We start from the raw sequence: 15,196 nt of genomic DNA on the forward strand, positions 1-15,196 counted from the left end.
CCAAACCAAGTATCCCCCATTCTGTATTTATACCTTTGATTTTTGTTGCCTAAGTTAACTTTTTTGCATTTGGTTCAGTTAAATTTATTCATTTGTTTGTTTGTATAATTTCAATTTATAAGGCTGCCCAGTGTAACATTGACTCTGATAGCATACAGATTAAAAACAGATTAAACATAAACAACCAAACATAAACATAACTAGCATTTAAAGGCTTGCAAGTTTGGGACAGTCCTAAAAATTTATTTGAGCCAGTTGTACTCTTGTCACTTTCTTGGTTCACCAATCCTCCTTCCCAATGGGGGAAGGGAGATTTCACAACATGTTACTGTCACAGTTTGAACCTTTGCTCCCACCAGGGCTGAAATCGCCCACTGCAAAGCAGAAACTTCAGACAGGAATTTAGGTCAAACCATCTTTTGGCTAGTTTTTGCGTTTAATGAGACCTTGGGCAGATTCTACTAGATCTGGACCTGGAGGTCCTGCACTTGGGACATTCCAATTAGGTACATTATGAGTGCAGAAGGTTTGGGATTCATCTAGGAAATCATCCACTGTTTGTTCATATGAAGCTAAATAGGTTAGGCTGAGTTGGGTGTATGGACTAGCTCCCTGCCAAGTTCACAGTCGTCCCTTTTTCCTCTTGAAAGTGATGCTTGTCATGTAGGACATCATCGGCTGCCCTTTCTTCCTGCAGCAGAGGCTTCATTGCTTGGCGATTCATCCTCGTCTTGCCGTCCATTGAAAGTGCTCTGTAGGGTTTCTGCCCAGGCCCAGCATGCCAGGCTATGGGCAGTATTGCTTGGCCATATCCTCTCAGGAACCAAGTGATGGGAGAAGCATCCACATCTGTTGCCTTTGCCAGGGGGATGCCAAGCGGCTGGGTGGTTTTGCCAATTTACTTTTATCAAATGCTGCTGCTTAGGTATTTGGTCAAGCTGCAATTCCCTGGGCCTTGTCAAAGCTTACCGTATGGTAAGATTCTCTGTTGTTCCGTATGTCTGATTCAGGGAGGCCACAAATAATGAGAACTGGTTGTTCACCTATGAGGGTAATTCTTCAGAAGGCCATCTGGGCATTCACACAATGTCAGCCCTGCAAGGTAGACCAGACTAAGAAACCAATGCCATGTAAGTTAGGACTGCTTTTATTGTAAAACTGTAGTGACAGAATCTTGCAAGTCTGAATGTGCTTCGCCCCTTCTTCATTTTGTCTTCCAGTGCACTAAATAGGAGCTTGTGTGAGATGATTTCTCAAATTATTTTCATGGCCCGGGCTCAAGCCTTGCTTATCTGACCATTGCCTTGGGAATGGCTGTTTCTCTTGCCCTTCAGGGCCATTCCCTATGCCCTCTAGGCACAACCACCTTGCCCTGTGATCCCCACTGCGGTGGTCCGTGGTGTTGGTACTGCAGCTGAGGAAGTTGGTTTGCTTCATGATCTAGGCGCATACATGAAGTTGCCCTAGACTCACCCAGGGGCTCAGCGTCAGACTCCAGTACTCCAGCTATAGATAAATGACAGCAGGGGCTTTTTAAAAGCAAATGCCATTGCTTGTGAAGGTATAAAAGTAATGGTGCTCAACAGCTAGTGTCAATCTTGAAATTTTAATATGCTTATGTGCGTGCATATCTTACATAATTATGATGGCATATAGATATATCCCTATCTCTGTCTCTGTCTCTGTAACATTCAATTGTGTCCAGTTCTCAGAGACTGCATGGACAAGTCCCTGCAGTTTCCCTGGCAAGGTTTTTCAGAAGGGTTTTGCCATTGCCTGCTTCCTAAGGCTGAGAGAGAGCAACTGGCCCAAGGTCCCCCAGCTGGCTTTGTGCCCAAGGCTGGACTAGAACTCCCAGTCTCCCAGTTTCTAGCCTGGTGCCTTCACCACCACACCAAACTGGCTCTCATTAGTTACGTTAGAGGAGATTAAAAGGCCACAAAAATCACACTGCTGAAAATCAGTACTCTGAGCTGCTGAATGTTGGGAAGTGCAGTGCGGGTTGCCCAAATGAATCCTCTTGAGATTAAATTCTGGCACAAGAACTGCTCAGGTGATGCTGGTGCCCTGGTGTGATAGACATCAGTATCCCGGTTCCTTGGGATATGCTAGGGATGCTTTTAATTATTCTGTGCCACTAATGCATAAACAGCTTAGTTTGAATTAGTCATACTTCAATAAATTAGCATAATAGAAAAATTCTCCAAAATTCAAACAGTCCTGCAGATATTAACGTGTCAAGCCTCAATCAAGTTTACTAATCTTAGATTTATTACACTGTATTGTTGAAAATAATTGAACACGTCTCTTTTCAGCACTGCATCACGACCTTGTGCAATAGCAGCTGGAGTCCCTTAGGGCTGCAGTTAATGGTTGACCTCCTCCTCCTGAGGAACAGCTCCTACTGGCTGGTTAGGACTGAGCTGTTGGAAACTGTCGCTGAAATAGATTTTCGGTGAGTATTCTTATTTTACTTTTCCCCCAACAAATTGTGTTACAGCTTAACATCTACTGTAATGCTTAACCATCACGGTGCCTTCTTCTACTTTGCTGTTAAGGTTGATCCGGTTTTTGGAAGAGAGGGGCGGCAGCTTGCACAGAGGAGCTCATCGGTGTGCTGGAGTGAGTAACTAATTGGCTGCAGATCTGCATGCTTAGTTTCATGGCTGCTCAAAATCACAGAAAGTAGTTATTAATAAGCTTAAAGAGATCTCCTCTTCCAACCAGGTTTATCTAAGAATAGCATTCTTTTAAGATGGAACACAACACTGGACTTGTGGCTTACTTAATATGTTATCATTTTGACATTTATAGGTGCAGTCTTTTTAACAGTGATAAGCTGCTTAAAAATAGCTTTTGCTGATCTGCCTATGAACTCCTTTTTCCCAATAGTTGTTAAAACTTCAGGATCGTGTTCTGAAGGAAGTGGTCATTTCACTCCTGGGGGATGAAGACCCCAGGGTCAGGCGTGTGGCTGCTGCTGCCTTAGTAAGGTATTCATTCAGCGAAACTTATTTTTCCTGTTCTTACTATATTTCGACCCTGTGCTTATTTTTTGTATAGAAGGGCAGCATATAAATCTAATACAGAATTGAAAATATTTTTTAGGATTAATAATTGTCAACAAGCAGGGTTTTAGTATTGAATATTTATCATGGAGGGACATCTACATGCACACAAAAAATACAGTTGTCTGCAAAGTTTATATCCTCATATACAGAAGGATTTAAGAGCATGGTGTGCTTCTGCAGCAAAAGCTGAATGGTAAGGGTGAAAGTAGTTGCTCGTCACCATAAGAAAAAATGAAATTAAATGCATTATTTGTCATAGCACTGATGGTGAGCAGGAGGGGGCCCCTATCCAGGGGGGAAAATGCATGCGTAGTAGGGAGGAGTTGAGCAGCCATTCAAAGAGACACAGAACAGACCCGCCTCGACTTTCGGGGTTTATCTGTCTGGGTTTTCTCACGCTTCTTCAGTTTGTTAGGATTTTCTGTCTAATGTAGCAGTAATAAAACACTAGAGACCTACTCCTCGTCTCAGCGTGGTTTCTGCCTGTTAGGACAATTAATGGCTAAATTAAAATAATACTTATTCTTTGTTGCGATTGATGTTTCAAGCTGGAAGTCAAAGTGCTGCCCAGCATTCTGGGATTCAGCATGTCAAAGGATACAGTTGAGAGAGCTGAAGAAAGCCATATTCCCAAGTGAGGGAAATGTGAAGATGGTCTAGCATCTCTGTAAGTTGGATCTTGAGGATGCTGGCTGGGAGGTCCCTGAAACAAACTTGGGGCATGTCAGTCCTTCACCGACCCCTTCTGGAGTCACGTGTCCCATTTCCACCTCTCTTTTCAGAGGTGAGGAAAAGTTGAGTCCTAAGCCTCAGCTTATTCTGTCTGTTGCTTCTGATGGCCATCAGGACCACGACTTTAATGTATGTGGAAGTCTTGTAGGAATATACAATGTACAGGTCCTGATTGAGAGAAGAAACATCAACCGAGCTGTGAGGAGGAGAAAGGAACTCCAGGAGGTTGGCCTTTGGTTGGGGCTCTGGTTGGAATTGAGAAGTTGTGGGACCATCTACGTATTCCATTGGGTGACTTGGGAAAAGGGCCCCAAGGGCTTTGGCTTAGGACAAGGATGCTGCCAATCCTTACTTTCTCTTGAAGGACCTTGGAGGAATGTTGGTTGTATGAACGTTCATTTAAATGTAAAGGGAACAACTCGGGTGGGCAAACTGCTGTCTTTCAATTCAGTCTGAAACGGCCATCTTTTTCTCTGGTCAGGGGAACATTTGCTGAGGATAAACTGTTGAGGCCATTTACTGGTGGTGAGGAGAACTGTGGAGGGACGGAATAAATATAGCAGGAGCTGTCCTGATTTGTTCTCCGTCTGCCTCCCTCTCTCTTTTTCTCACTCTTTGTCACACAATCTTCTCTCTCAGTTGGGTTGAGGAAGCCATCCGAAAATGGGTTAACTGCCCTGTTTGTATTTGCTTACATTTTCTAGATTCACATCTTTTCATTAAAAAAAAAAGTCTTCTCTATTCCTTTTTTTCCTTTCAAAAAGCTTTCTCTTTACTGTTTTCTCCCTTTCTTATCTGTGGCTTTGATGGGCAAATAAATTATTTCCCAATCTTACAAACAGAAAAAAAAATCAGAGCAGTAACTGAAGAGACATTACTGCTGAAACAGGCTGGATAAGTGAGAAAAGCATAAAACACACAGAAAAATAAGTCATTATGTGATTTATTAATTATAGAAAGGTCTTTGATTGCGTGGAATAAAATTGTGCTCAAGAAAATGGGAATCCCAGGACATCTCATTGTCCTCATGGAAAACCTGTACATAGCTCAGGAAGCCACAGTACGGACAGAACGTGGCGAAACACGTTCTCCAGGCCAGCGAAGGAGCAAGACAAGACTGTATCCTCCCCCCTTACTTACTCAATCTAGATGTGAAATATATATTGAAAAAAATCTGCATTGGAAGAAGATAAACGGGGTTTTTTTTTAGATTTTTTATTTGTTTGTTTGTTTGTTAGATTTTTTTATCCCGCCCTTATTACTTTATATGTAACTCAAGGCGGCGAACATCCCTAATACTCCTTCCTCCTCCTATTTTCCCCACAACAGCCATCCTGTGAGGTGGGCTGGGCTGAGAGAGCGCGACTGGCCCAAGGTGACCCAGCCGGCTTTCGTGCCTAAGGCGGGACTAGGACTCTCAGGCTCCTGGTTTGTAGCCTGGAGCCTTAGCCACTAGACCAAACTGGCTAGTTTTAAACTGGTTTTAAACTTGAGGAAGAAAAATCAATAATGTGTTCTATGCTAATGACACTACTCTGATAGATGAAGTTGGATTCCTTCCATATTCATTTGATCTTCTTTGAATTGAGTCACTTTGAATTGAGTGAGAGGGGCGGTGACTAAAGTCGAAATATAAATACATACAGTACATACATAAATAAATAAATAGGTTACTATCTGTCCCTTAGCATCCTTTAGCATACCAATTTAAAGTTGGAACCTCCTCCTCAATTCTCAGATCTTTTGGGAGACTTTCCTTGTTTTTCCATGTCTGTTTCCATCTTCAGTGTTTTTACAGATGTCATTGTAATACTGCTTCTTGTCTCGTCTAACAGCTCTCTGGAATTCTTTTTCTGAGATCACTATCTTTCTTGGCACTGGTTTCTCTTCGCTTTTCTTGATAATTTCCACCTTTTGTTCTGACATCCAGTTTGCTTTCTTCTGATTTTTGGTCTCTGGCAGTCTCTTTTCACATTCATCTTTAACAAATTCTTTGATTTCATTCCACGGTTCATGCTTCTTATGTTCCCAATGTAATTCCAGTTTCAGATTTTTCATTTCCTGCATGGCAGTACCAGCAACTAGAGATCCCAAAGGCTTTAATCTAGCCACTCTGTAAACTCAATTAGTGATCTGAAAGATCCTGAGCACTTCCTCAGTGGCATGTTGAGTGTCATCCAACATGAAGCTCCCATCATCCAGCACTATCATCAGTCACTTTATATTGTCCAGCCATGTGGTTTTCTTGGTGAAATACAGCAGCGGTTTGCCATTTCCTTCTCCCCCACAGTATTAACTGATGCTTTTGCCATTGTCACTAAAAGCAGCTATCTGCCTCCAGCACGTTCCTGTATCGTTGCTGCCCAGTATAAGTATCTGCTTGCTTTAGCTGGGCAGCTGGGATGATCTTCTCACTTTGGTTGACCCTGCTGGGATTCTATACTCTTGGCTTAAATTCCCAGCATTCTTCTCCCATTCCCAGAAACACCCCCTCTCCCCGCCCTGATAAGGCAACCCTGCAGGTCTTGGGGGGATGAAATAGGAATAGATTATATATATTATTTATTCATTTATTAAACAAATTTATATGGCTGCCCAACTCACAGTGACTCCAGGTGGCTTACAGAATTAAAATCCACAATACAAAAACCCATCAACCCACCCCCTGCGGCGGCCACAAACACAGTCAAATCAGCCACTTGATCTGCTCCATATTAACCTGGGGGCCCCAGGCCCGCTGACAGAACCACGTCTTCAAGGCCTTCTGGAAAAGTATCAAGGTGGGAGCCAATCTTATCTTCAGAGGAATGATGGGACCTGCAACATAGTATGGAGATTATATATAGCCATATATAAATACAGATATAGATATATAGATATAGATATATGTAGATAAAAATATAGATATAGATATAAATGTATATTCCCTTCTCACCCCTATGGGTGGTATGTGTCTTCCTCAACCTCAGGTCCTCTGCCAGAGGCCTGGGAGTTTGAGGTTCTGCACAGTATCTTAGCTGTTCCTAGCACTGCACTCTTCTGGACAGAGAGCTCTGATGTTGTTCCTGGGATCTGTTGGAGCCACTCTCCCAGCTTGGGAGTCACAGCCCCAAGTCCCCTACCACCACTGGGACCACTTTGGTCTTCACTTTCCACATCCTCTGTAGTTCCTTCTTCAGGCCTTGGTACTTCTCCAGCTTCTCCTACTCCTTCTTCCTGATGTTGCTGTCACTTGGCACCACTACATCTGTCACCACTGCTGTCTTCTGGTCCTTGTCTACTACCACAATGTCTGGTTGATTGGCCAGTACCTGCCTGTCCATCTGGATCTGGAAGTCCCACAGGATCTTAGCCCTATTATTCTCCACGACCTTCTGTGGAATCTCCCATCTGGACTTGGGAGAGTCTAGCCCATACACAATGCAGATGTTCCTGTACACGGTGCCAGCTACTTGGTTGTGCCGTTCAGCGTATGCTGTTCCCGCCTGCATCTTACACCCTGCCGCTATGTGTTGGACTGTCTCTGAGGCCTCTCTGCACAGTCTGCACCTCGGGTCCTGTCTGGTGTGGTAGACCGCTGCTTCTGTGGATCTGGTGCTTGGTGCCTGTTCTTGTGCTGCTATGATCAGTGCCTCAGTGCTGTCTTTTGGTCCAGCCCGTTCCAGCCACTGGTAGGATTTCCCAGTGTCAGCCACCTCAGCTTCTATCAATGGTACATCCCATGCAGGGTCTTGTCTTGCCATGGCACTTGCTCTGCTTGATCTTCCTTCCATGTCTGCTGCTGCCTCAGGGATTCGCTCAACAGCTCATCTTTAGGTGCCATCTTACTGATGTACTCCTGGATGCTCTGGGCCTCATCCAGGACAGTGGCTGTCAAACTCACCAGGCCTGCCCGCCCCCTTTCCAGCTGGTGTACAGTCTCTGGGTGTTAGACTTGGGGTGGAAACCTCCGTGCATTGGGAGGTGCTTCTGGGTCTTCCTATCAGCGGCCTCCATGCCCTCCTTTGGCTAGCTCACTGTACTGGCAGGGTATCTGATGACTGGCAGGGCATACATGTTGATGGCATAGATCTTGTTCTTCCCACTGAGCTAGTTCTTCAGGACCTGTCTTTCCTTTGGTGGTACTTGGATGTTGCTGTCTTCCTTGCCTCCTCGTCGTGGTTCCCATGTGACTGTGGGATACCCAGGCACGTGTAGCTGGTCTGTATGTCTGGTAGTTCCACCCCATCAGTCTTGAGTACCTTTCCTCTCTTTACTACCATCCAGCCACACTTCTCCAATCCAAATAACATCCCAATGTCCTCACTGTAGATCCATGTCAGGTGGATCGTTCACTCTTAGCATACAGCTTGATGTCATCCATGTAGAGGAGGTGGCTGATGACAGTTCCACTCTTGAACTTGTATCTGTATCCAGTCCTTGTGATTATCTGGCTGAGGGGGTTCAAGCCTACGCGGAACAGCAGGGAGGACAGCCTATCACCTTGGTATGTGCCGCACTTGATGGCCACTTGTGCGAGCTGTCTGGAGTTGACTTCCGGTGTTGTCTTCCACAGTCCCATTGAGTTCTTGTAGTTCTTGAGGCTTTCCTGTAGTGAGTCCAGGCTGTGCTCAGATTGGTCTGTCTAGACCTTGAGTCTCGGGCAATTGCTCTATCCATGAGCAACTGGTGTTTTGAGCCCCTGGTGTTGTTCCCAGGTCCCTTCTGAGCTGTGCTCATGTACTGACCCGTGTGGTCCTATAGTTTGGCTATGATGCCTGAGAGGACTTTCTATGTTGCGGGGAGGCAAGTTACTGGCTGGTAGTTAGAAAGTGCTGTTCCCTTGTGGGGGTGTTTCATGATCAGCACTGTCCTTCCTTATGTTAGCCAGTCTGGGTGGGAGCCTGCTGCTGTGCTGCTAGGTTTTCATGCACTGCTATTAGTTTCTTTAGCCAGTAAGTGTCAGTCATGTCCGGGCCAGGTGCTGTCCAGCTCTTCATGTTCTTGACCCATTGTTGGATGTCTGCTACTGCGATCATGACTGGTTCCTGTCCTTGGAGATTGCTGTGGGGTCCTGCTGCCACTTTGCACTGGTGTTATGTCCTCTCTTCCTCCCGTATGTTCTTCCAGTACTGTTCAGTTTCTGCTGTTGATGGCTCCATTTTTACTGTGTTGTTGTACTGCAACAATTCTTTGGAGAATAGGGCATTTATCTTCTTGGCCGCTGCTTCTCTAGTGTATCTCCTTAGTCTGGTGACCAGTGCTGTGAGCCTTTGTTTAGCAGTCTCTAGGGCATCAGAGGGAGTCAGGCCCTTGTATTTTTTCAGTAGCCGAGTCTTATCTGTAATCTTCACACCCTTCTCTAATTCCACCAGCTGGCTAACTTCTCTCCAAGTTGCCTTAATGTGAGCTCCCAACCTCATTTTTCCGGGGAGGTGGGGGTGGATGTATGTACTTCTGTTCTTGATTGTGTAGCCAAGCATCTCCAGGATTAGCTTTGCTCATAGTCACTTGTGACCTCCTGTCTGGATTACTGCAACACGCTTTACATGGGGCTGCCCTTGAAGAGCATTCAGAAGCTTCAACTGGTACAGAATGCAGCTGCATGGGTAGTAAATAGTGTCGTATATTCCATGTAACACCACTGCTACAGGAGCTGCATTGGTTGCCAGTGTGCTTCCAGGTGCAATTCAAGGTGCTGGTTGTCACCTTTAAAGCCCTTCATGGCTTGGGACCGGGTTACCTAAGGGACTGTCTTCTCCCAGTTGTTTCTACCCGTCCAATTTGGTCTGGTAAGTTGGGCATGCTATGGGTCCCATCAGCCAAGGAATGTCGGTTGGCAGGGACCAGAAGACGCGCCTTCTCTGCTGTAGCCTCTGCCCAATATTCTCTCTTCAGAGATCAAGATGTCCCAACCCTGTTGGCCTTTCATAAGTCCGTGAAGTCCTGGTTATGTGCCCAGCCGGGGGCCCCGGGTGTGGGAACGGTCCAATTTCTTGGCTATATTAACATCCAGACATTGTTTACTTGGCAACCATATGTATTTATTTTGTACTTTTAATTGTTTTTAATTATTTTAACTGTTTTATGGTTTTTATTATTGTATGCTGTCCAGAGTCACTTGTTGAAATCGGCAGCTATAGAAATTAATTAATTAATTAAATTACAGCAGTTATAGCATATAGCATATACCAGTTCATTGGTCTGAGTTATAGTGGTAGTAGGGATTGTTGTGAGGGCTCTATGGCATCTTCTAGCATACTGGTGGCCCTGAGATTCTCTTACGCCGCCCCCCATTCAATTGGTCCGCCCCCAGTGACTGATGGACCTGGCAGGGCTTTAGAGGGAGCTGGGGATTATACCCAAGGATCTGCTGCACAGTCAGTGGAGGCTCTGGCCACCGCCTGGAATAGGGAGGTGGCTGGGGCCTTGGACAGGATCGCATCTGTGCGACCTCTCTTATGCCATTGTACCCGATGCTCCCCGTGGTTTATGGAGGAGCTGAGGGTTCTGAAGAGGATTAAGAGATGTCTAGAGCGCTGTTGGAGGAAGACAAAGACTGATTCCGACTGGGCACTGGTTAGAGCCACTATTAAGGCCTACCTGGTGGCAATAAGAGCGGCGAAGCATCAATACTTCTCCGCCCTTATCGCGTCTGCAGAATGCCGCCCAACGGCCCTGTTTAAAATAATTCAATACCTTTGGGGAAGGTGGGCCCAGTGACCCACCTACAGGGCCGTGCAGAGGAGGTTTTCGGAGCATCTGCAGGACAAAATAACTCAGATCCGCTCTGAGTTAGACTCTAAGTGTGAGGCATGGTTTGTGGAGATACCAAGGGAGTGTACTTATCAAGTTATCTGGGAACAGTTTGATCCTGTTGGACCTGAGGAAGTGGACAGGATCCTCTGGACAGTAAATGCCACCACTTGTCATCTAGACCCATGTCCCTCCTGGATGGTGAAAGCAGCTCAGGAGGTGACATGTGGCTGGGTTCAGGCAATGGTTAATACCTCCTTGAGGGAGGGGGTGTTTCCAACTGCCTTTAAAGAGGCACTGGTACAGCCCCTCCTCAAGAAACCATCGCTGGACCCTACTGTACTGGATAATTTTTGTCCAGTCTCCCACCTTCCCTTTTTGGGGAAAGTGGTTGAGAAAGTGGTGGTATTGCAGCTCCAGAGGGTTCTGGATGAAACGGATTATCTAGACCCCTTTACTCAGGTTTCAGGCCTGGATATGGGATGGAAATGGCATTGGTCACACTTCTGGATGATCTCTGGCGGGAGCGGGATGGGGGGAGTGCATCCATCCTTTTCTTGACCTCTCAGCGGCTTTCGATACCATCGACCATGGTATCCTTTTGGGTCAACTCAGGGAGTTGGTGGGTGGCGTGGTTCTGCGCTGGTTCACCTCTTTCCTCCAGGGCCGATCCCAATCGGTGGTGATAGGGAGTGAGAGATCCGACCGTCGACCCCTCCTTTGTGGGGTGCTGCAGGGCTTGGTTCTCTCTCCTCTCCTATTCAACATCTACATGAAACCACTGGGTGAGATCATCCATCACCACAGGATGAGATATCATCAATATGCTGATGATACTCAATTGTACATCTCCATCCCGGGTGAGGTAAGTGACTGCCCTCTCTTGTGTGCTGTCTGCTGTGACTGCCCTCTCTTGGTGCCTGGGGATTGTAGGGGCCTGAATGGGGAACAACAGGCTTCAGTTGAACCCTGGTAAGATGGAGTGGCTGTGGGTTAAGGGCTCCTCTGTATCCAGAACTTTGTCATCTTTGGTTCTGGATGGGGTTGCACTGCCCCAGATAGATCCGGTGCGTAACTTGGGGGTCCTCTTGGACTCACGGCTCCTGCTCAAAGAGCAGGTGGCAGCCGTGGCCAGAAGGGCATTTGCGCAGCTTCGGGTTGTGCGCCAGTTACGCCCTTTCCTGGAGCGAGAGGCCCTTCGAACAATACAGTGCTACCCGCTCCCAGTCCCCGGAGCCGATCCAGAAAGATACCACGGTCATGCCCTTGTTATCTCCGATATTGACTATTGCAATGCACTCTACATGGGGCTACTCTTGAAGAGTATCTGGAAGCTTCAGCTGGTCCAGAATGCAGCCGTGTGGGCTGTTTTTGGCGCCCCTAGAAGGGTGCACGTAACACCTTTGCTGCGCGAGCTGCATTGGGTACCAGTTTACTTCCGGGCCCAATTCAGGGTGCTGGTTATCACCTTTAAAGCCCTACGTGGCATGGGACCAGGCTACCTGAGGGACCACCTCTTTCCCACTACATCAACCCGTCCCACCCTATCATGCAGAGAGGGCATGCTATGGCCCCCTTGGTAAGAGAATTCCATCTGGCAGGGTCCAGGAGGTGAGCCTTCTCTGCAGTAGCTCCCACCCTCTGGAACATCTTGCCCTCAGAGGTGAGGTTAGCCCCATTGCCCCTAGCCTTCCGAAGGAATTTGAAGATCTGGCTCTGCCATCGGGCTTGAGGCGGGGAGGAGAATAGTCATACTTGGGGTTGGCTAGTGCCTTGAAGTGCCCCTCCTACACAAGGACTGAATGAGATTGCAGCCATCTGGACTTTACTTATATTTAGTAGCTGTGTGAAATTGTTTTATAGTGCACTTTTATATTGTAATTTTATTATATATTTATTGTTTTTTGATTATTTTGTTGTAAACCGCCCAGAGTCCCTCCGGTGGGAGGAGATGGGCGGTGACAAATTTGATAAATAAATAAATACTATCTGATGGTATTTCTCCAGTGAGCCTTGGTCATTGGTCTTGAGAGTTGACTGTAGCTAGTTTGTGCCTCATATCAGCTGCTGTGCTCTGCAGTAGAACGGGCGGCTGTGACGTTCCAGCTTCAGGTGTTGGTTGCACCTCAAGTTGTTCTTCCGGGTCATCTTGAGCCCGGGATCTAACGTGTAGCTCGTCTAGAGGTGAGAGCAGCTTCCTCTTCACATGTTGAATCGTTGGTTAACCAACTGCTTCTCAGTTAATGTGGATGCAGGGTTCTGTCCATCCATAGTTCTCTCATATATTTCATATATACCCTCTCCTTAAGTCTACTGTTGTAGTAGCATTCCATCAATTCCCCCATCGGGGGAGATGGGCGGTGATATCAATCCATTCATTCATTCATTCATTCATTCCAGGTTCTCTTGTCTTGTCCGTCTATGGTTTGCTCCAGTAGCCCACTTATTGTCAGATTGTCCTGGTTCCCCAACATCTAACGCGGACCTTGCTAATCTGGGCAATGTCTGAGCTGGCATGACTCTCTTAGTGTCACTCTCATATTCGAGGCAGGCAGGTGAAGCATTTAGGGGGTCTTTGTCCAGGGACGCCAACTGGTAAGGTAGGTAACAGCCGGGATTTGAGCCCTGGTCTCCCGCATGAACGGCGGTGCTCTAACCACTACACTATCCAGCTGCTTACTATATATAGTATGGATGTTGTCTAAGAGAACATATGCATCTAAAGACAGTCATTATTGTAGGATTATATTAGAAGAGGAGAATGGAACAATTGTACAGGTAATCTTCACTTAACAACCATTCGTTCAGCGACCGCTCGAAATTACAACAAAGCTGAAAAAATAGGATTACAACCTGTGCCCGAAATTATGACTGTTATAGCACCCCTGCAGTCACGTGATCAAAATTCGGGTGCTTGGCAGCCCGCCCGCACTTACGACTGCAGGGGTGCTTCAACTCCCCCCGCCTGCCTATCCCCCCCATCTCTTCCCTTTCAGAAGCCATGCACCCTGCCTTGCGGGGCAGCAAGCAGACCCAGAACTGCGTGGCTCTGGGGCTGCAAGACGCCCCTGAGCCGTAGCACACAACGAAACTGCAACTGCCCCAACGCGCCGCGCAAAGCCACCCCAGCGGCTAATACAGTGGGTGGCACTACTGCAGTGCATCCGCTCCCAATCCCTGGAGCTGATCCAGAAAGACACCGCGGTCGATGATATTGAAAGCTGCCGAGAGGTCAAGTAGAGCAAGGACAGATGCGCTACCCCCATGCCGCTCCCGCCAGAGACCATCCAAAAGCACAACCAATGCCGTTTCCATCCCATATCCGGGCCTGGACCCCAACTGGAAGGGGTCCAGATAATCTGCTTCATCCAGGGTCCTCTGAAAGTGCTGTGCAACCACCTTCCCTAAAAAAAGGAGGTTGGACGCTGGACGGAAGTTGTCCACTGTGCCCTTTGTTTTCCTTTTTCTCTTAGTAAGAAGTGCCTTACTGTGTGTCTGTCTTGTTTTTCACAGGCTGGTTCCAAAGCTGTTCTATAATTGTGACACAGGACAGGCTGATCCGGTAGTCGCTCTGGCAAAGGAGCAAAGCAGTGTCTATCTAAAACTGTTGATGCATGAAACCCCACCAGCTTCTCAGTTTGCCGTGAGCGCTATCACCAGGTAGAGCTATATTTAGGCGGGAATGAGTGCCTCATTTAATAACAGTTTAACTACCTTTCTTTAAATCAGAGAATAGAACTTTTATTTTGCTCACCTCTTTCCTTTTAACTAAGGATAAGTCTGTGGTAGTTTCACATTCTTGTAATTGCTGAATAATTTGCCAAATTAGATTTCGAGCTGCAAATTGAAGTTCCACTTGGGCTGGAATTAAACAGACACTATTACACTTTTGTAGGAAAAGTTTAATGAGATGCATTAATGTTCTAGAACATACAGAGGATATAATCTGACGCAAAGCCCAGCAGATGCCACAGTGGAGAATAACCTTTCTAGAGTGATATCAGCAGTATCCCACGCACTGACAACATCACCATCGAGATCCCTGACAGTGAGTTTTTCAAATGGTTCCACAATTTCGATAATTTACCAGTTGGGTTTTTCAATATTGTTCTCCATTCCTGCATCTTGAATATGCCATTTGTGTCTCAGAGCATGCTACGGAACACAAAATTGTGTCTGTTCCATGTTTCCCTGGGTTACTGATCACAATATTCTTCCTTCCTTGGGGTTCCCAGTTTGGCTGCTGTGAGGCGCTGTGCCTTTTGTCCTCGTCGTTTCCAGTTTGCACCTGGAATGTGGGATGGCATTGTGGGTAAGTCTCAGCTCATAAAAATTTCCTTACTGAAAAAGGTGTCTAGAGGGTTTGCCAGGCATAAAATTATAAGCACCTGCAGTATGGTGCCCTTGCAGATAGAAATAAACTCCCAAGATTTTATTTTTCAATTAGATAAAAAATCAGATTGCACGTTAGCATTTTTCCTAAAGATCTCTAAGCAAGGCTGGAAATCTCTGTTTTTTGCAAGGCTATTTGAATGTTTGGTTAATTAAGGTCCATTGATAAAGAAACTGGATGCACGTGTGAGACGTTTTGAATCTGAAAAGGCTCTGGCAAGGATGAAACTGGTCCTTTGTTTTTCATTTTTATCGATTGAAAATTA

At 46.3% G+C, this 15,196-nt stretch overlaps 1 protein-coding gene across 2 annotated transcripts in view; it reads left to right on the forward strand.

The window, feature by feature from the left end:
- HTT (huntingtin) overlaps positions 1–15,196 on the forward strand; it is a 188,566-nt gene that overhangs the window by 45,640 nt on the left and 127,730 nt on the right. For both annotated transcript variants that reach the window (XM_063310834.1, XM_063310833.1), the window contains 6 exons: positions 2,316–2,455; positions 2,559–2,622; positions 2,893–2,993; positions 14,052–14,198; positions 14,466–14,586; positions 14,774–14,850. In XM_063310834.1, coding sequence (XP_063166904.1) covers positions 2,316–2,455; positions 2,559–2,622; positions 2,893–2,993; positions 14,052–14,198; positions 14,466–14,586; positions 14,774–14,850 — 650 coding nt within the window. The remainder of the gene's footprint in view (positions 1–2,315; positions 2,456–2,558; positions 2,623–2,892; positions 2,994–14,051; positions 14,199–14,465; positions 14,587–14,773; positions 14,851–15,196) is intronic.

The sequence above is a fragment of the Candoia aspera genome, chromosome 8 (genome assembly GCF_035149785.1).
Source record: "Candoia aspera isolate rCanAsp1 chromosome 8, rCanAsp1.hap2, whole genome shotgun sequence".
Taxonomy (NCBI): domain Eukaryota; kingdom Metazoa; phylum Chordata; class Lepidosauria; order Squamata; family Boidae; genus Candoia; species Candoia aspera.